Raw genomic sequence first — 21,821 nt, forward strand, 5'->3', positions numbered from 1 at the left:
ATAATAATAATGGCTAGTGCGGCGGCTCAGATATATGTAAACCTACTAACATCCGTTTCCATTATTGTTGGAATGACTGATCATGAGAGGAAAAAATGTAAGTTTCAGTCGCACAACATCGTTTAATGGAAACGCCGTCATTTCACAATAGTTTTTTATCGACATTTAAAAAATATCGCAAAAGTTTTGCGCAAATCTGTAATGGAAATGCAGATACTGACATTATTGAGACATACTGTCTCAGTCATCATGAAAGTGAAGTTGTGCTGGTCGTTTCTCCTCTATTGTGTCGTATATCCGAGTAAACCGTTTCTGGTACAAGAACAAATGTGGGCGGGGCTTGATTGTGTCCGTGGGGAATTGATTGGATGGTTGTGGTTTGCTATTGGCTGATCTCATGTGAGTGACAGGTTATAGCCCCGCCCTCGTCATCAGAGAAGAGAAGAGATGCTGCAAGAGGAACTGATTCTGATTCAAGATTACTAAAGCACCCATAAATCATTATTGCGCTTCTCCAATCTCATTTGTGTTTGTTTGGAGAACGTGAGGATTCCTACAGCTCTCTCTGATTTCATGATCTCTAAACTGAACGTCCAGTGTGTAAACGACTGAGTTTCTCCTCCCTCTGTTCCTCTCTCTCCCTCCCAGCGCTCAGTTCATTGACCTTCTCTCTGCTTTCTGAACGATCCTCTAACGTGAAAGAGCTAAACGCCGACGACCGACCATGTCTTGGGTCTACTGGAACTTTCTGTGCTTGTTTCTAGTGCACGGTCTGTGCTCGGAAGGTGAGTGTCGTCTCGAATCTGACAAACTGAAGCTTCAGGACGGCTGATTTCTCTGTTCCTGTCGTTCTTTAAGGCCCTGTCAATGTCAGAGGGATTTTAACTGTGCTTTGGTTTATTTCACAACACTCCTCTGCTATCAGTTTCTGGAGGAGGGAGGCTTTGCTGTTGATAATGATGATGAAGTCATGTGTTTTTCCAGTCTTCCTTCGCCCTCGAGATGCTAGTCAGATCCTGATCCGCCGCCGGCGCGCAAACTCCATGTTTGAGGAGATGAAGAAGGGCAACATGGAGCGTGAGTGCATTGAGGAGCGCTGCAGTTACGAGGAGGCCAGAGAAATCTTCGAGGATGTTAAAAAGACGGTCTGTTTGTTCAGTTCTTCACCGGAATCTTCCAAGAAATCAATTATCCACTTTTAGGCCCAAAACACGCAACCACCACAGACACTGACAGACACTATTCCCTCAGTGGTCACATCATTTGAGAAAAATATTGATATTAATATCCCAGCTAATAAAAATATGTTCTAGGAACATTTTGATAACATTCACAGTAAATCCTAACGCTCAAAATAATGAACTGGTTTGAGTAGAGCCAACTTAAATTATACAAATTAGTTTCATCAAATTAACTTTTATGAGCATTTAGAACTTTCTTTTTCTTTTGAGTTCACAAAACTGACACATTTTAAGTAAGTTGAATTGTTTCATTGTTTTGAGTTCTATGAACTTGTTTCTTTTAATTTAGAAAAACTTAAATTTATGTCGAAACTGGGCTAGGATTGCTATTTCCCAGCATGCTTTGCCATGACACTTAAAAGGGAGAGTAAATGCTAAAATTAAGTGTTATATAATGCTTTTTTTTTTTTACGTCCAAAAATATTCATGTTAAGACCGTAAGACAGTGGTTCACGTTTATGTTGTTTAAATCCCTACCACTAGATAGCTATGCTGAGACGCACCACTAGTGTCCTCGCCAGGCTCGCCTATAACGGTGCGTGTCCACTGGACATTTTAGGATTGACAGCGGACCGGAGAAAGCGTTGAGAGCGACCGAGAGCGTCAAAAAGTTGGGCAGTTCCTTTATACAAATATCAAGCGAAAAACGCAGTCGGCAGCCAATTGCTGTGAGGTTCGGGATGTGATGTCTACCTTGAGAGTTTAAACATATGCAAATTGTGCCGGAGTTTATGCTGGATTTAGTGCGTAAATAATTTTGTTTACAAATTAGACGTTGTGCAGTTGTTATATAGCCTATATGTTAAATATTTCATTTTGGATGTGTTTATTGTGATTATATTGGCTGGTTTTATAAAAGTTTATACAGTTGAAAGGATATATTTGCTTGGTGCATTTGGAAACAAAGCCTGTCTATTTCTAAATGTAATAATCGCGTGCATCGTTCACATTAAACGCGAAGAGAGCATCTGGCGCGAGTGATTGCAATGTTAAGTCAATGCAAAGACGCGTTTAGTCCTGCGGCACGAGGCGTTTAGTGCGGCGCGGTTCGCCTCATTCGCGCGTCCAGTTCTTTTAAAATCTTTTATCACATAAAACTTGATTTCAATATGACACATTTATTTTGTTCACTTTCATCCACTTTCATTCATTTTCGTCCAGTTTACGTTGTTGTTTTGTATTGTGACAGGGGCTATGTACCTATTTTCTTTTATTATGGCCTACTTGAGCATATAAACATTTGCTCACTAAGAACCTGTAAACCACAAGCCCAAACTAGCAGTTTGATTTTCTGTGTACTGAATTGTTTACCTAAAGTAAACTTCTTTGACTTTTATGCACATCATGTCTTTTTTTTTTTATATTTTTAATATATTTTACTTAAAAAAAATCCCAATATATCGCCTTATGCACAGTATCGAAATATATTGCAATATATTGAATCGTGACCCATGTATCGTGATACGTATCGTATCGCCAGATTCTTGCCAATACACAGCCCTAGTTACCATCATGGTGATGAGAAGAGCATAAGCATAATAATAATGTATGAATTTTTTTTAAATTACTGAGCATTTATCAAGTGCTATGCTGTGCTAATGCTATCAAAGCATTGTGTCACCAATTAGCAAGGTAGCTTTTTTTTAATTAGCTAGTTAAAGCTAGCACATTTTCCACTACTAAAATGATTTAAGTTGAGATTACATGAAAATTAGGTTGTGTATAAATTAGCTTACTGAAATATTTCAAGCTAAGAGCAATTCAAACGTATGATTACAAAATAAAAATCTGCAAGTTCTGCTTACTTAAACATTCAATTTCTTAACTTAAATTTTTTTTATGTAACTGATTACCTTAAATTATTTGAGTTTTGCCAACTTATTCTGGTTTACAGTGTTCCCACCATTAAGTTATTAAAGTGTTATTTCTATAATATTCACTTTATCATTCTTCAAACATTATGGGAATGTTACTTTTGAATGTTCTCTGAAACAAGCAGTAACATTTAAAAAAACAGATGAACGTCTAATTTGAGAACATTAGTAAAAATTAAAATGCCAGTATTTTCACTATGATTTCCCCCATGACAGAGTTGAACTATTGACTTCTGTTTGAACCATCTGAAGAAAATTGTTTAAACATATTTTAAAAATAACCACATGGACTGTATAAAGACCGTGATACGCCACTGAGTCTGAATGACACGCCAATGAAACACCAACACGCCACTAAATGCTTCTGGTGTGCATTGAAAGTTGACTTCATCTGACGGACGTGTTGTTGTTGTTCTTCTCTTTTCTCTCTCAGGATGAGTTCTGGCACGTGTATTACGGTGAGTGCCTGTAACGATCCTGCGCTTCAGTTTGGTTTTAATGGTAAAGTCTTGATACCAGCGGTTGTGTTTCTACAGATGGAGACGCGTGTTTGTCTCAGCCGTGTTTCAATGGTGGCGAGTGCAAAGATGCGGTCGGGCCGTACACGTGTTTCTGTCAGCAAGGGTTTAAGGGCTACAACTGTGAGCTCGGTAAAGAGCCTCCTGATGCTCAGTAATCACACAACAGACCGTCAGACCAGCGGCGCGCTGAACACTGTGTTTCTCTGCAGCGATTCCTGCGCTCTGCGAGAGTCAAAACGGAGGCTGTGATCATTTCTGCAGGGTGAAGGAGAAAACCGCTGTTTGTTCGTGTGCCAAAGGCTACGAGCTGGGCGATAACGGGAAGTCGTGCCACTCTAATGGTAAATGATGTTCTGATGTGAGCGAGACGTTTATCCGCCGATTATCTTCCAGTTTCATCCTTCCCTTGGGTCATTTTGACCCGGAATTGTTTTGTTTTGTTTTTTATAAAAAATGTAGTGTTCATCAGGACTTTTGTCGCATTTGAACCACGAATACACACAAAGAACCACGAATACACACAAAAAAATGAATGGTTTCGAGGAGTTTTTTGGTTGTAAAAAGTTACGAATCCTTCACTCACGAGTCAATTTGACCCCCTTTGGAATGAATAGAATGCGAGGAATGCTTCAGTACACATAGAAACACCTAAAAATGCTAAAATTTTACCAATAAATGATTGTATAATGTCTACATGTGTATCTGAATGCACACTGAAGAGAAACTGGCTTTAGGACCCAGCTCATTTACTCCATATAGAGATATAAGCCCATCTAGAGTCATGAAATATCATCTTATATTATACATTTTTTCCACAAGAGGTCGGCAAAGTATGGAAGCTTGTTTCCGCCACAGAATAAAACATTTTAAAAGATAATTGCGACTTCATCTCACAATTGCGAGTTTACATCTTGCAATTCTGACTTTATTTCTCAGAATTGCGATATAAAGTCAGAATTGCGTGAAATAAAGTCAAAATTTGCGAGATTTAAAGTTGCAATTGTGTGTTAAAAAGTCAGAATTGCGAGATATAAAGTCAGAATTGCGTGAAATAAAGTCAGAATTGCAAGATATGAAGTCAGAATTGCGTGAAATAAAGTCGCAATTGCGTGTTAAAAAGTCAGAATTGCAAGATATAAAGTCAGAATTGCGTGAAATAAAGTCAGAATTGGGTGAAATAAAGTCAGAATTGCAAGATAAAGTCAGAATTGCGAAATATAAAGTCGCAATTGCGTGTTAAAAAGTCAGAATTGTGAGATATAAAGTCAGAATTGTGAGATATAAAGTCAGAATTGCGTGAAATAAAGTCAGAATTGCAAGATATAAAGTCAGAATTGTGTGATATAAAGTCAGAATTGCGTGAAATAAAGTCGCAACTGTGTGTTAAAAAGTCAGAATTGCGAGATATAAAGTCAGAATTACATGAAATAGTCGCAATTGTGTGTTAAAAAGTCAGAATTGCGAGATATAAAGTCAGAATTGCGTGAAATAAAGTCAGAATTGCAAGATATGAAGTCAGAATTGCGTGAAATAAAGTCGCAATTGCGTGTTAAAAAGTCAGAATTGCAAGATATAAAGTCAGAATTGCGTGAAATAAAGTCAGAATTGGGTGAAATAAAGTCAGAATTGCAAGATAAAGTCAGAATTGCGAAATATAAAGTCGCAATTGCGTGTTAAAAAGTCAGAATTGTGAGATATAAAGTCAGAATTGTGAGATATAAAGTCAGAATTGCGTGAAATAAAGTCAGAATTGCAAGATATAAAGTCAGAATTGTGTGATATAAAGTCAGAATTGCGTGAAATAAAGTCGCAACTGTGTGTTAAAAAGTCAGAATTGCGAGATATAAAGTCAGAATTACATGAAATAGTCGCAATTGTGTGTTAAAAAGTCAGAATTGCGAGATATAAAGTCAGAATTGCGTGAAATAAAGTCAGAATTGCGAGATATAAAGTCAGAATTGCGAGATATAGTCAGAATTGCGTGAAATAAAGTCAGAATTGCGAGATATAAAGTCAGAAATTGCGTGAAATAAAGTCAGAATTGCGAAATATGAAGTCGCAATTGCGTGTTAAAAAGTCAGAATTGTGAGATATAAAGTCAGAATTGCGTGAAATAAAGTCAGAATTGCAAGATATAAAGTTAGAATTGTGTGAAATAGTTGCAATTGTGTGTTAAAAAGTCAGAATTGCGAGATATAGTCAGAATTGCATGAAATAAAGTCAAAATTTGCGAGATTTAAAGTCGCAATTGTGTGTTAAAAAGTCAGAATTGCGAGATATAAAGTCAGAATTGCGTGAAATAAAGTCAGAATTGCAAGATATGAAGTCAGAATTGCGTGAAATAAAATCGCAATTGCGTGTTAAAAAGTCAGAATTGCAAGATATAAAGTCAGAATTGCGTGAAATAAAGTCAGAATTGGGTGAAATAAAGTCAGAATTGCAAGATAAAGTCAGAATTGCGAAATATAAAGTCGCAATTGCGTGTTAAAAAGTCAGAATTGTGAGATATAAAGTCAGAATTGTGAGATATAAAGTCAGAATTGCGTGAAATAAAGTCAGAATTGCAAGATATAAAGTCAGAATTGTGTGATATAAAGTCAGAATTGCGTGAAATAAAGTCGCAATTGTGTGTTAAAAAGTCAGAATTGCGAGATATAAAGTCAGAATTGCATGAAATAAAGTCGCAATTGTGTGTTAAAAAGTCAGAATTGTGAGATATAAAGTCAGAATTGGGTGAAATAAAGTCAGAATTGCGAGATATAAAGTCAGAATTGCGAGATATAGTCAGAATTGCGTGAAATAAAGTCAGAATTGCGAGATATAGTCAGAAATTGCGTGAAATAAAGTCAGAATTGCGAAATATGAAGTCGCAATTGCGTGTTAAAAAGTCAGAATTGTGAGATATAAAGTCAGAATTGCGTGAAATAAAGTCAGAATTGCAAGATATAAAGTCAGAATTGTGTGAAATAGTCGCAATTGTGTGTTAAAAAGTCAGAATTGCGAGATATAGTCAGAATTGCATGAAATAAAGTCGCAATTGTGTTAAAAAGTAAAAACTGCGAGATATAAAGTCAGAATTGCATGAAATAAAGTCGCAATTGTGTGTTAAAAAGTCAGAATTGCGAGATATAAAGTCAGAATTGCGTGAAATAAAGTCAGAATTGCAAGATGTGAAGTCAGAATTGCGTGAAATAAAGTCGCAATTGCGTGTTAAAAAGTCAGAATTGCGAGATATAAAGTCAGAATTGCGTGAAATAAAGTCAGAATTGGGTGAAATAAAGTCAGAATTGCGAGATAAAGTCAGAATTGTGAGATATAAAGTCAGAATTGCGTGAAATAAAGTCAGAATTGCAAGATATAAAGTCAGAATTGTGTGATATAAAGTCAGAATTGCGTAAAATAAAGTCGCAATTGTGTTAAAAAGTCAGAATTGTATGAAATAAAGTCGCAATTGTGTTAAAAAGTAAAAATTGCGAGATATAAAGTCAGAATTGCATGAAATAAAGTCACAATTGTGTGTTAAAAAGTCAGAATTGCGAGATATAAAGTCAGAATTGCGTGAAATAAAGTCAGAATTGCGAGATATAAAGTCAGAATTGCGAGATATAGTCAGAATTGCGTGAAATAAAGTCAGAATTGCGAGATATAAAGTCAGAAATTGCGTGAAATAAAGTCAGAATTGCGTGAAATAGTCAGAATTGCAGAATTGCGAGATATAAAGTCAGAATTGCGTGAAATAAAGTCAGAATTGCGAGATATAAAGTCAGAATTGCATGAAATAAAGTCGCAATTGTGTTAAAAAGTCAGAATTGCGAGATATAAAGTCAGAATTGCATGAAATAAAGTCGCAATTATGTTAAAAAGTAAAAATTGCGAGATATAAAGTCAGAATGGCATGAAATAAAGTCGCAATTGTGTGTTAAAAAGTCAGAATTGCGAGATATAAAGTCAGAATTGTGTGAAATAAAGTCAGAATTGCGAGATATAAAGTCAGAATTGCGTGAAATAAAGTCAGAATTGCGAGATATAAAGTCAGAATTGCATGAAATAAAGTCAGAATTGCATGAAATAAAGTCAGAATTGCGAGATATAAAGTCAGAATTGCGTGAAATAAAGTCAGAATTGCAGAATTGCGAGATATAAAGTCAGAATTGCGTGAAATAAAGTCAGAATTGCAAGATATAGTCAGAATTGCTAAATATAGTCGCAATTGTGTGTTAAAAAGTCAGAATTGTGAGATATAAAGTCAGAATTGCGTGAAATAAAGTCAGAATTGCGAGATATAAAGTCAGAATTGCGTGAAATAAAGTCAGAATTGCGAGATATAAAGTCAGAATTGCGTGAAATAAAGTCAGAATTGCGAGATATAAAGTCAGAATTGTGTGAAATAAAGTCAGAATTGCGAGATATAAAGTCAGAATTGCGTGAAATAAAGTCGCAATTGTGTGTTAAAAAGTCAGAATTGTGAGATATAAAGTCAGAATTGTGTGAAATAAAGTCAGAATTGCGAGATATAAAGTCAGAATTGCGTGAAATAAAGTCAGAATTGCGAGATATAAAGTCAGAATTGCGTGAAATAAAGTCAGAATTGCGTGTTAAAAAGTCAGAATTGCAAGATATAGTCACAACTACCTTTTTTATTTTTCACTCTGTGGCGGAAACAAGCTTCCAAACAAAGACACCCAATGTAAGATATTTAGAGCTGAATTAAAAGGTTTATGCATGAAATTGTGAGTTATTTTGAATTTAAGTTGAAAGAATGTGAGGAATGTGCTTAAATTACTATTTATTTATTGATTAAATCTAGTAATTTATATTTAAAAAATAAAATAAGCTTTCTGGACGAAAAAAAAGGTATAATTTTCGGGCTTCGGGTCATTTTGACCCGCGAGGGAAGGATTTGTTGCAGGACGCAAGGGAAGGAAGAGGGTTAAATAACCCTTTGGTTTCAGATCCTTTCAAATGCGGCGTCGTTCATCTCCAGAAGACCAGAAGCATCTTCATGCTAATGCCAAACATCTCCAACTCTGAGACTGACGGAAATGCCACAATCCCGCCGGTTAACGAGACGATCATGTTCGGCCTCGACGAGCAGTCCATTGTAAAGGAGGAGGCGGTTTTACCCGAATCATCTTCAGGACACAATAGAATCGTCAACGGTGTGGAATGTCCTCCTGGAGAATGTCCGTGGCAGGTACAGACACACACACACACACTTGGGCTCTTCTTGTGCATGATATTTAATTGAGGTTTTGGAGACATGCCAGTTTTAGTTTGTTATTGCTGACGTGGGACGTTCTCTCAGGCTCTTCTCGTTAATGAAGACAACATCGGCTTCTGTGGCGGCACCATCCTGAACCAGCACTTCATTCTGTCGGCCGCTCACTGTATGAACCAGTCGCTCTCCACCAGGGTGGTTTTAGGTACGGCCTTTTATAAACTTCTTTAACTTCAACATTTGTGTCAAAACTGAAATATTTTCATGCACATTTGATGCACAGAATAGCTGAATGATATTCTTCAAATTAACAGCAGTATTGTTTGTTTTTTGGTGCTTTTTCTCCTTTTTTCTAAATTTTTATTACATTAATTCAAATAAATGTTCTTTATTTGTATCAACAGTCCCATTTAGAACTTTTACCATCCATGGAATCTTTCTTCACTCTTAAAAATAAAGGTTCCAAAAGGGGGTTTCGCAACCATTTCTTGTTCCCCAAAGAACCTTACGTGATCAGTTCTTAAAGTCCCAATGAAGTGTCTTTGTTTGATGCATTGATGTAATTTCCACTGAAACGGGAAGTTAATGTGGGACATATTGAATGGCTTCTCCCCCTTTTCAAATAGTCAATAGCGTTTGGTGACATCACCATGGAAGCGAATAGAGCGATGATGATACACTGGATTCAACAGTAGAGATGTCAATAAACTCAAGCCATTTCATTCTTAACCAGCGTACAGTTGGAAAACGGGATAAAACTGGAGCGTTTGTAGCCTGGCTAACGTCAGACCTTGTCTCATTGAGACGTGGTCTGGGAACCACATGTTCGTTTTCTCGTATTTGAGGCGTGGTTTACGAATGCCCAGAGCCGTTTATTGGGCGCTACGAATCAAATGCGCCTGTACATAGCTCATTGCCAATCGTTTCAATTATACCAGATGACGTATGTAGAGCGACAGAAATTCGACGAGGAAGAAGACGATGGGTCAGAGATTTATGTGTACACGATGGCATTCAGCGACTATTGCCATTTGTGCAATAATGATAATAATAACGTCTCGTCTGCTGCCATGTTGGATCCATAGATATAAACAACTGCTTTGGTGTGTCGCATAGACGTCGTCATCGTCTTGCTGCTCCGTGTTCTGTGATTGGTCCCCTTGCTGAGGCGAAAATCTGGTCCATGGAATCCAGGCTGCCTAGAATAAAATCGCACTGCGCGCAAGGCAGCAAGGGGAAACCCAGGCTAGAGCGTTTGAGCAACCGAACACACATCTCTGACCCATATTCTTCTGTGATGCGTCAACGCTCGCTTCGGCCAGGTGGTGTTTATAGTAGAGGGGGCGGAGCTTTAGATTCTAGAGAGCATTTGATTGGACACAAGATGTGATAAGACGCTGAAGTCCGTAGTGATGTCATAAAAATCCATGATCCGTTTTTGCGAAAGTGAGAAACTGTAAGTTTTGAATGATCTTAAATGCAAATTTTGTCCTTGTTTTGGAACACACCAGCAAAGTTACTGTTGCTATGTCTGACAAGCCACGCCGCTCTCATACACACGTTCTCACGCAGTGAACAATACACCATGGAGCAGAGAGGACACTGACAACACACTGACAGACAGGACAGACCAGCTTACTTTTGATATCAAACAAAGTCTCAAATTTCAAATTTGGTCATTTTTAAAGAAATTTAAACATTAAATACCGTTTTGTTTCTCTTTAATGTGTCGTGACAGATCGCCTCAGTTAAAGCGGCTCGAGAACCGATCATCTCTTCCTTCTAGTTCATTTATAGCATCAAATAAATGTGAATGAACATCAGAAGGTATGTTGTTCCAACTGTGGAAAGACGTCAGTACACTCCGTTTTTCAAGTTCAAATTCAAAATGGCGGATTCGGCGGATTATGATTGGTCAGATCGCCTGTCACAGGGTACACCCTATTTACATGTTAGCATTTTGGCAGATGCTTTTATCTAACTTGCATTGCAATCAAGGCACACATTTGCATTCGATCAGTTCTTGGGCGTTTTCATTAGCGTTTGTGTCTTTCTGTCAGGTGAGTATGACACGCTGGTCAAAGAGGGTCGCGAGGTCATGCACGACGTAGACGAGATTCTGATCCACAAGAACTTCGTGCCGGACACCTACCACAACGACATCGCCCTCATTAAGCTCAGCAAGCCCATCACATTCACCGACTACATCATCCCCGCATGCCTCCCGGAGTACGACTTCGCCGAGCGCGTGCTAATGATCCAGGAGAACGGCATGGTTAGCGGCTTCGGTCGCGTGCGCGAGGGCGGGCTTCAGTCCACCGTCCTCCAGAAGCTAACGGTGCCGTACGTCGACCGTGCTACGTGCATCGAGTCCAGCCAGTTCCGGATCACCAACCGCATGTTCTGTGCCGGATACGACCAGGAGGAGAAAGACGCGTGCCAGGGCGATAGCGGCGGCCCGCATGTGACGCGCTACAAGGGCACGTGGTTCGTGACGGGCGTGGTGAGCTGGGGCGAGGGATGCGCACGCAAGGGCAAGTACGGCATCTACACGCAGGTTTCCAAGTACATCCAGTGGATCCAGAACGCCATGGCTAAAGTCATGCCAAAGATGGGAGCTTCGGAGAAACCCAAAGCAAAGCGAGAGCTGCTTCGGAAGACGCCTGTACGAAGAGTCTGACGCGAATCTATCCGAGTTGACACAGTCTTAATTCATGTTGATGATTTATCCCAGCTAACAAAAACATATTCTAAGAATGATTTTCTAACGTTCCCATAAAGTTATTAAAACGTTATTTCTGTTCCCTGAAAATGTACGGGTTTCTTTTAGCCATGCAAATGTTAAAAGAGTATTAGAGCATTTACTGGAGAAGCAAAATGACTGAAGATATTAAAGGAGTAGTTCACTTTAAAATTAAAATTAGCCCATGATTTACTCGCCCTCAAGTCATCCTTGGTGTATATGACGTTCTTTTGCCTAAAAAAATAATCGTGGCTCTTCCAAGCTTTATAATGGCAGTGAATTGCAACCAACAGTATGAAGCTCATAAAAGTGCATCTATCCATCATAATGTGCGTCTATCCATCATAAAGTGCATCTATCCATCATAAAGTGCTCCACAGGCTCCGGGGGGTTAATAAAGGCCTTCTGAAGCGAAGCCATGCGTCTGAAAGAAGAATGCTACACCCAATGATGACTTGAGGGCGAGGAAATCATGGGCTAATTTTCATTTAAAAAGAACTACTGCTTTAAGGGAACATATTCCATTTCATGACATTATGGGAGTTACTTTTGAATGTTCTCTGAGTAGTAACATTTAAAAAACGTTCAATGAACGATTGTTTTTGTGCTAACGTTTTGAGAACATTATTAAAGAGCACATAACTTTGAACAAGCGTTCTGTTAATGTTACGGGAAGAACGTTTCTGAAAACGTTCCCGTTAGCTGGGATTCTACAGAAAACCATTTTTGTTTTCATAATCTTGTATGTAACTTACTCCACTTATGAACCTATTCAATCAAATCATCATTGATGAAATAATAACTATAACTATATAATATTTCTAGTTAAATCTTGTCATGTTATGGAGGTAATGTGATTTGTCAATGCTGTTTCATGTTGACTCATTCAAATGAGATTTACAGTTTTAATAAAGACAACACAGTTGATTTTATAAGCGGTCTCTGTCATATTCTTATCGTATAAAGTTTAAAGCTGGCAGCCGTACACTTGTAAACAATCTCAACTTGTTTCCTTTTGTCATGAGCTTTTTTTGTTTTGTTTTGTTTCAGATTTACCTTCTTCCCAAAAGTTGATAACTTTTTTATTTCATCAATTCAAATACATTAGACAAATCAAGTGGATAAAGACATTACATTAAATTGAGCTTACTAACATCAGTGTATGTGGAGGCTCTGGACGTGTTCACAAACACACAGATGAAGAGTTCAGAGATCATGTTGACAGACTAGAGTCCAGACACACACCGCTGAGCACACACAAACAATCATCGCAACTTTGCCTTATACACCATATACACATGAAAGACTCGCCCGTTTAACAGAGTTTAATCACAGAGCGCTGAAAGCTTTAATGCGCTGACGTCAGCATCGCATCATTTCTGTTAATGCTTCACGTATCCTGAGGAAGGCGCTTTCTGGATAGTTACTGACTGTATTGATTGTGGGCGGAGCTACAGATGAGCTGATGATCCGTGACTGACAGGTGTCAGGAGCTTCTTCTGATTGATCATGATGGAATCCCTGATATGTCGTCTGCTGTTCTTCACCTTGATCATTCATCATGTGTCGTCGAGGGATCAACGCACGGGTGAGAGAGTCCAGCTAACCTAAGAACGTTTTGCTAACGTTCATAATAAGTTATGTAAAGGTATCAAACTCGTCTAGGTTTTAAAAACCTTTTTTTCCTGCTTGTGCAAACATTAAGGAAAGGTTAGATAATTTGGCAAACATTATGAGAAATTTACTTTCGAATGTTCTGAAACGAGTAGTAACATTTAAAAAACGTTAAATAAACGTCCAACTAAAACATTTCAGAAAACACGTTCCATGAACGAAGTATAGATAATATTTTAGTGCGAACGTTTTGAGAACTTTATTGAAGACCAGATAACTTTGAGCAAACGTTCATTATTAACGTTCCTGGAATAACGTTTGTTCTGAGACCGTTCCCATGTTACTCTCGATCCTTGTTTTGCTGATTTAAAGAGTTAGATTAGGACATTCACTGGTCGTGTTGTTCCTCAAACCGCTGTGATCAGAATGACTTCAGGATGTGAATTTGTCAACTGATTTCTTCACAGCATCCCAGCGAACAGGGAACGTTCTGGCAAGTTCTTGAAGTTACGAACAAAGGCTCCTCCAGTAACGTTAACAGAACGTTTGTTCAAATTTATCTGGTCTTTAATAGTGTTCTGAAAATGACATTATTTATCGTTCATGGAACTTTTTTCTGAAACATGTAAGTTTTTTTAAATGCTACTACTTGTTTCAGAACATTCAAAAGTAACTTTGTTCGTTTCCCAAAGCCAAATGTGGTCGCAAGTTCCGTCGTTACCAATGGAGTTCAATGGAAATTGCGATCATAGTTGGCCAACGATGCTTTTGGGAAACGCGCCCCTTGTTAGCTGGGATGATGTTTGTGGTCATGATGGTTGGGCGTGTGTTTCAGTGTTTCGGTCTCACCGGCGGGCGAATTCGCTGCTCCTGCGCTCCAGACGGGCTAATGCGTTTCTGCTGGAGGAGATCCTGCAGGGGAATCTGGAGCGCGAGTGTATCGAGGAGAAATGCAGCAAAGAAGAGGCCCGGGAATACTTCGAGGACGACCGGAAGACAGTACGACATCTGATGATCACCACACACCAATAACCGCGTCTCCAATACCCTTCAAATTGCGCAAATTGAAATTGCGATTTGAAAATACGCCCCAATGGAAACGTACATTTCGGAAAAACTCTCAAATATCGCAAAAAAGTGTTTTTTTACTCTTGCATGAGGTTTTCAGGCAATTCGAAAAAGGAATATTTCGCAAAACTGCAATGGAAACATTTAAAGGTCACATCAATCGTTCTTTAAAGATGGCACCGTATGTTTGGAAAGAAGATGAGACAGTTCTTCATTAACCGTCCTCGTTAAAGACAAATAAATTACGCGAATACTGGATTCTATACAACAAAGAAATGCCACAATTTATCAAGATCTTGAAGCAGAAGTGAGGGAGAAACACCCAGACACCCACAACACTACGACTAATTACATTAATAATAATATAGCTAGTGCGGCGCCGCAGCTGACTACTTATCGCGTGAGGAAAAAATGACCTTTTAGTCGCATATAACATTGGTTAAAGGAACGTTGACATTTCACAATAGTTTTTTATAGACATTTAGAAAACTTTGCAAAAGTTTTGCGCAAATCTGCAATGGAAATCTGCAATGGAAACGCGTGGCTACTTATCAGTCGACATATACGGAGGGCAGTGGTGACTCCAGGACTTTTTTGTTGGGGGTGAAAATAATAAAATAATAGTGTAGATAATGAACACCTAAACTGCAGGTATCTAAACAACACGTGGTTTCTTTGTTTAGATACAGCACAGCTTCTATTTTTTTTTTTTTTTTTTTTTTGCTAGGGTTAAACGCATACATAACCATTTTTTTTAATTTCCCTTTAAAACAATACATTTACAAGGTCACATTGTAAACTGTGAACAGCATAGAAGTTAGACTTATTTGATCAATTTAACGAACACCTTACTATCAGCTATTTGAATCAATAATAGGTTTATTGAAGAGTGCTGACTGACAGCACCACCTGCTGGCCGGAACAGGTAATGAGGGCTTTAAACTGCAGTGAGCCGTTCACACAGAACGAGCTTGTGGTTTTATAACGCGATCAAAATGTAAAAGAGTTCCAGTGTTTTAAAGGTTAAACATTTTCAAAAACGCGGCGCGTGAACCTGAAACAGCAGACGAGGCGAATAGTCAGTTCAACGCGTGATGTTTAACGTTACCTCAAAAACAACCTTTTCTTTACTCCCATCGCCACTAGTGCGAATATAGTGCAATAATTATATTATTTGAGGTTATATGAAAATATCACAGGCTTTGGACAATGAAGCGTGACTCACCAGTGGCAGATTACAGGACAGACTGTTGTTTTCTTCTGATGTGACTGAGGTATCTTATTATTCTGGGATGTCTGAAGTTCGCGCTCTTTTGCTTGAGCGCGGACTAATAGACTCCTCCCATCAAGACAGTATCCATCACATGAGAAAAAAAAAATACTTTTATAAATCGCAAGTATGACATGAAAATCGAAATTATGACATACCAATTCATAATTATGACATTGAAATGTATTGATAATTTTCTTTGTCATAAATTCCACCTTTCATGTCGAAATTATGACTTAGTAGGCCTACATTATAATTATGTTTTTTTATTTATTCTTTTTTATAACTAATTTAACTAAATGCTGCTGAAACAATTTCACTCATTACAACTCTTTTTATTTCTCTGTAAAGAATGAGTTCTGGGCCAAATACTATGGTAAGTGACCTTTAGAAAGTTTAATCATACTTGAATTAAATGAAATGACTATTATATGATAGCTGCCTGCCTGGTCCAACACAAAAAGTCACTGTTTGTATTTAAATTGGTACATTTTTAACACAGAGTGTTTCAGAGCAGCTTTACAGTGATAACAGGAAAATAATGCAACAAAGTTTGTTTCTAGAAGAAAATAGTGTCATAGTCCAGCTTAAGTAAGTTCAGTGATGGTTTATTTTTGTTGTTAAAAAGTTATTTATTTAGTTCATTTATATATATATATATATATATATATATATATATATATATATATATAGCCACTCTGGAGAAAACCGTGATGTCATTGCGGTACTGCAATAATCATCCAGTCTCTTAACCATTTGCCGTAACCAAACAGTGACTTTCTTTGGCAGAGCAGTGTTTAACCTGTTTTTACACTATTTATCATTGTTCAATTCTTTAATTTTACATGTAGCCTACACAGTATTGTATTGTTCTCTTCAACTGATCTCCGTTTTAGCTTCATATTTTCCTGCCGTTCTTCCCGTTCTCAGACGGGGATCAGTGCAGCTCGGGTCCGTGTAAACACAGCGGAGTGTGTAAGGACGGGATCGGCGGCTACACCTGCACCTGCTCCGACATGTACATCGGCTCCGACTGTCAAACCGGTGAACGAGATCATTTACACGAGTGATAGGGGGCTTTCGCACTGGAGGAACCTTTTCATGGTTCCTAGAACTATTGGCGGAAGTTCCCGGTTTTTGGCGTTCGCACCGCAGGAACTAGGAACGATTTTAGTTCTAAGAACTCCTTTTGGAGGAACTACTTTACTCCTACTTCAGAGTCGTCTAAACCAGAGCTATAGGAACTACTGTGACGTTAGTGTTCGCTGATTGGCCGAACGCACGCAAAACACCAACGCCCGCCATTTAAAAAAAGGCTGTGTACACACACAGATTATAGCCTATATATTTACTCCACAAACTAACTCTATGAACATGTTAAACAGTGATAGATGAACCTCTCAATCTTACTCTGAGGAGAAAACCCAACGCGACTTTGAGGGATCAAGAGAAACATGATTATGTGTTTCTGCTCAGCAACACTGGACATCAACACACACACGCTAATAACTCTTCATCACTGGCTACGACACACACTAATAACTCTTCATCACTGGCTACGACACACGCTAATAACTCTTCATCACTGGCTACGACACACGCTAATAACTCTTCATCACTGGCTACGACACACGCTAATAACTCTTCATCACTGGCTACGACACACGCTAATAACTCTTCATGACTGGCTACGACACACGCTAATAACTCTTCATCACTGGCTACGACACACGCTAATAACTCTTCATCACTGGCTACGACACACACTAATAACTCTTCATCACTGGCTACGACACACGCTAATAACTCTTCATCACTGGCTACGACACACGCTAATAACTCTTCATCACTGGCTACGACACACGCTAATAACTCTTCATCACTGGCTACGACACACGCTAATAACTCTTCATCACTGGCTACGACACACGCTAATAACTCTTCATGACTGGCTACGACACACGCTAATAACTCTTCATCACTGTCTACGACACACGCTAATAACTCTTCATCACTGGCTACGACACACGCTAATAACTCTTCATCACTGTCTACGACACACGCTAATAACTCTTCATCACTGGCTACCACACACGCTAATAACTCTTCATCACTGGCTACGACACACGCTAATAACTCTTCATCACTGTCTACGACACACGCTAATAACTCTTCATCACTGGCTACGACACACGCTAATAACTCTTCATCACTGTCTACGACACACGCTAATAACTCTTCATCACTGGCTACGACACACGCTAATAACTCTTCATCACTGTCTACGACACACGCTAATAACTCTTCATCACTGGCTACGACACACGCTAATAACTCTTCATCACTGGCTACGACACACGCTAATAACTCTTCATCACTGGCTACGACACACGCTAATAACTCTTCATGACTGGCTACGACACACGCTAATAACTCTTCATCACTGTCTACGACACACGCTAATAACTCTTCATCACTGTCTACGACACACGCTAATAACTCTTCATCACTGGCTACGACACACGCTAATAACTCTTCATCACTGGTTACGACACACGCTAATAACTCTTCATCACTGGCTACGACACACGCTAATAACTCTTCATCACTGTCTACGACACACGCTAATAACTCTTCATCACTGGCTACGACACACGCTAATAACTCTTCACCACTGGCTACGACACACGCTAATAACTCTTCATCACTGGCTACGACACACGCTAATAACTCTTCATCACTGGCTACGACACACGCTAATAACTCTTCATCACTGGCTACGACACACGCTAATAACTCTTCATCACTGGCTACGACACACGCTAATAACTCTTCATCACTGGTTACGACACACGCTAATAACTCTTCATCACTGGCTACGACACACGCTAATAACTCTTCATCACTGGTTACGACACACGCTAATAACTCTTCATCACTGGCTACGACACACGCTAATAACTCTTCATCACTGTCTACGACACACGCTAATAACTCTTCACCACTGGTTACGACACACGCTAATAACTCTTCATCACTGGCTACGACACACGCTAATAACTCTTCATCACTGTCTGTGTATAACAGTTCTATATAATGATGTATTAGACAGGACTGTTAGATCGTACACTAATGAACAGGAGAATGTGAGCACTGTGAGCTCTGGCGTTCAGCGCCGTCAAAATAAAAGTCTCAACAACAAGCGTGTCTCACATCACTTCAGAGTTCCGACTGGCGGTGCGAACGCAACCAGGAAAACGTTCCTATGGGAACCATTAGTTCTCTGGGAATTCCTAACTAAGTTCCTAGAACTACCCGGTGCGAAAGCCCCTAAAGTGATGCTAGTGAACATGTGATGGACACATTCAGTGTGTGTCAGATGCTTCATGAAGATGTTTTGCAGATAAATCCCAGTGTCCGTCTGCCGGGCCGTTAGCATGCGAGCACTTCTGCAGACCCACGGCTGACGCGTATCGATGCTTCTGCGCACGCGGATTCACTCTTCACAGCAACGGCAGGAGCTGCACGCCAAACGGTACCGCTGACTTCTCATTGGCTGTGTTGCTGTGGCTCATTTGCATAATGTGGAACATGTGACACTGACCTCCTCCATGTTCTCAGTTCAGAACCCGTGTGGAACGACGAAGACGTCCAGCTTCTGTCCTGATGGAAGATGCCCGTGGGAGGTGAGAATCGACCTGGTTACCCAGCATCCCTAGCGCAGGACACCATACTCAGCCAATCAGAAGTGCACTTGATGATGATGATGATGTGTGCAGGTGCGGTTCATGAACGGCAGCGGTGATGTCTTCTGTCACGGTGTGGTTGTGGGCCGTAAGTCAGTGCTGACTTCAGCCGTGTGTATGTCAGCGCTGCCAGAGCGCAACGTCTCTCTCGGTGAGCACTAACCAACCGTTCCATAAAAACATAAGAATTGTGACTTTAAAAGTGACATATTAAGCCCCTTTTCACAAGATGTAATGTAAATCTATGGTGTCCCCAGAATGTGTTTGTGAAATTTCAGTGTGTGTCCCTTTAAATGCAAATGAGCTTTAGCTCCGCCTCCGTTCAGAAGAGGGCGGAGTCTTTACACGAGCTTCAGAAACTCGGCAATAACAGAACAGGCCAATCTCCCTCATCCAGAATCCCAGAATAACCAGTAGCGAGTACAGCCTTGCCAGTAGATGCCAGTGGCGTAACTTTGTTTTAAGAAGTGGGTGGGACAGGTGTGTGTGTGGGGGGGGGTGGACAGATGCACTTTTATGATGGATAGATGCACTTTGATGGACTTCAAAAAATATACGTCCATTCACTGCCATATTAAAGCTTGGAAGATTCAGAACATTTTTTAATATAACTCTGATTGTATTCGTCCGAAAGAAGAATGTCATATACACCTAGGAAGACTTGAGGGTGAGTAAATCATGGGCTAATTTTCATTTTTACTACCCCTTTAAGTGCCCGTGCTCTTGTCTTCCAGCGGTCCGGGACTCGAGCTCAGCGCTGGTTGTCTCCAGCTGGACGCCTCACAAGCATTACTCGTCCGGTCCGGAGAACGATCTGGCGTTCCTGGAGCTGAAGGGTCCGCTTCCAGAACACATGTCCATCATCCCGCTCTGCCTGCCGGAGAAAGACTTCAGCGAGAACATCCTGATGAGGGCGGGCCGAGAGGGCGTGGTCATGGGCGGAACCAGACACGCTTACCTCTCATTGGACGACTGTCGGGACGCTCTCAACCTCACATTCTCAATGACCAACAAGATGTTCTGCATGGAGAGACAGGAGTCTGAAAGCAAACGGATGAAGTGTGAGGTGAAGTCCGGGAGTCCCGTGGCGACAGTGGAGGGGAAGACGGCGTTCCTGACGGGACTTTCTCTGTCGGTCGGAGGCTGTGATAAAGGACTCGTGTTCACCAAGCTGTCCCGACACTTGCACTGGCTCCGGCCGCTGCTGCACGCATCCGAGAAAGAACAATGATGATGAAGATGATGAAGAAACGACACCAATAACCTGAGCAGTGTTGTGTGCAACTCATTCCAAGTAACTTGAGTTACGTAATCAGATTACTTTTTTCGGTAACACTTTATCCTACAGTGTCCTTGTTACATTACATGTACTTGCCATGGTAATAACAGTAAATTATGCATAATTACATGCAACAAACCTTAATACCACCCTAACCCTATAGTAAGTACATTTTTTTATATTATTCACTACTTACAATTAAATTACACTGTAACAAACACAATAAAGTGTAACCCCTTTTAAGTAACTAGTAAAGTAATTACTTCTAAAAGCATTACTTCTAAATTTACAGCAACATATCTGAATTAATTTTTCACATTTATTGACTGACAGCTCTCCTGTCAAGAGGCGTGTGTGTGTGTGAACATGATGGTTATTGTGGTTCTAGACTAAATGTGAGCACTTTCTCGTCTCACTTGCACAAAAAAAGGTTCAGTATTCTTTCAAATTATGGAATGCAAAATCAGAATAATACACAAACCTCCAATAATTAAATGTTAAATAAAACTAATATTTTAATGCATTTAATCTCACTTCATTGATCAATGTACTTGCTTCTGACCTTCGATAATTCAGTTAAACCATAAACAAAAATGACTTTAGATTTTTAGTTTTTATTGGTGAAAGGTTTGGTCTTAAAAAGTAACTAAGAAACACAATTAGTTACTTTTTAAGGGAGTAACGCAGTGTTGTAATGCATTACTTTTCACAGTAACTTTCCCCAACACTGAACCTGAGAAACTCCTGTGTGGGTCATATTTTACTGCAAAATAACACTATAGAATGATATTGTGCAAGTAACCCCTCCCTCAACTTCTGATCAGCATAATGTCAAATTATAGAATTATGCATTTGAAAATTACATTTACAGCTAGTCAGTTTTATGATCCGAGTCACTGGTGATTCCTGAAGAGTAAAACACTGCAACACTGATCTGTATGTTTGAGTGACATGTCAACTTCTGACTCAGCCAATCACATGTGGTGTTGGGGCGGGGCTATCTGACTGATTGACCAATGATGGGCCTTTAAATGAAGTATTTATACATCCATGTCATAGTATTTGTTTTTAGTGATTAGACAAAATATCGTATTACGGTCATGAGAAATACAAAAGAAAACATTGATTATTGAAGTACGTTTCACAAGGAAATACTATTTCAGTCTTTCTACTAAACGTCACGTTTAATTCCATGTGTTACTTGCAGTTTCTTTGTAATTATTTGACTAACTTGTTTCACAGTAAAT

The 21,821-nt window shown here is 39.4% G+C and overlaps 2 protein-coding genes across 3 annotated transcripts in view; both read left to right on the forward strand.

Annotated features, from left to right (window-relative positions):
- The first annotated feature begins 646 nt into the window (after window positions 1–646).
- Window positions 647–12,528, forward strand: f10 (coagulation factor X). 2 transcript variants are annotated; one of them, XR_014029945.1, is made up of 9 exons: window positions 647–785; window positions 985–1,145; window positions 3,549–3,573; window positions 3,652–3,765; window positions 3,846–3,977; window positions 8,589–8,830; window positions 8,942–9,059; window positions 10,915–11,752; window positions 12,064–12,527. XR_014029945.1 is itself a non-coding variant. In XM_081362297.1 (9 exons), the coding sequence occupies exons 1-8, from the start codon at window positions 725–727 to the stop codon at window positions 11,532–11,534; spliced, it is 1,473 nt and encodes a 490-aa protein (XP_081218423.1). In that variant the 5' UTR covers window positions 650–724; the 3' UTR covers window positions 11,535–11,570; window positions 12,300–12,528. The 2 variants fall into 2 exon arrangements, 1 of the variants encoding a protein (XP_081218423.1); XM_081362297.1 differs by having other exon boundaries at window positions 650–785; window positions 10,915–11,570; window positions 12,300–12,528.
- Window positions 12,529–12,887: 359 nt separating this feature from the next.
- prozb (protein Z, vitamin K-dependent plasma glycoprotein b) overlaps window positions 12,888–21,821 on the forward strand; it is a 9,012-nt gene continuing 78 nt past the window's right edge. The window contains exons 1-8 of the mRNA XM_081361813.1: window positions 12,888–13,185; window positions 14,047–14,210; window positions 15,901–15,925; window positions 16,480–16,593; window positions 18,953–19,084; window positions 19,171–19,235; window positions 19,329–19,446; window positions 20,030–21,821. The exon at window positions 20,030–21,821 is cut by the window's right edge and continues 78 nt beyond it. Coding sequence (XP_081217939.1) covers window positions 13,107–13,185; window positions 14,047–14,210; window positions 15,901–15,925; window positions 16,480–16,593; window positions 18,953–19,084; window positions 19,171–19,235; window positions 19,329–19,446; window positions 20,030–20,526 — 1,194 coding nt within the window. The 5' untranslated portion in view covers window positions 12,888–13,106 and the 3' untranslated portion in view covers window positions 20,527–21,821. The remainder of the gene's footprint in view (window positions 13,186–14,046; window positions 14,211–15,900; window positions 15,926–16,479; window positions 16,594–18,952; window positions 19,085–19,170; window positions 19,236–19,328; window positions 19,447–20,029) is intronic.

Source organism: Scardinius erythrophthalmus (assembly GCF_964197995.2).
Source record: "Scardinius erythrophthalmus genome assembly, chromosome: 3".
NCBI lineage: Eukaryota > Metazoa > Chordata > Actinopteri > Cypriniformes > Leuciscidae > Scardinius > Scardinius erythrophthalmus.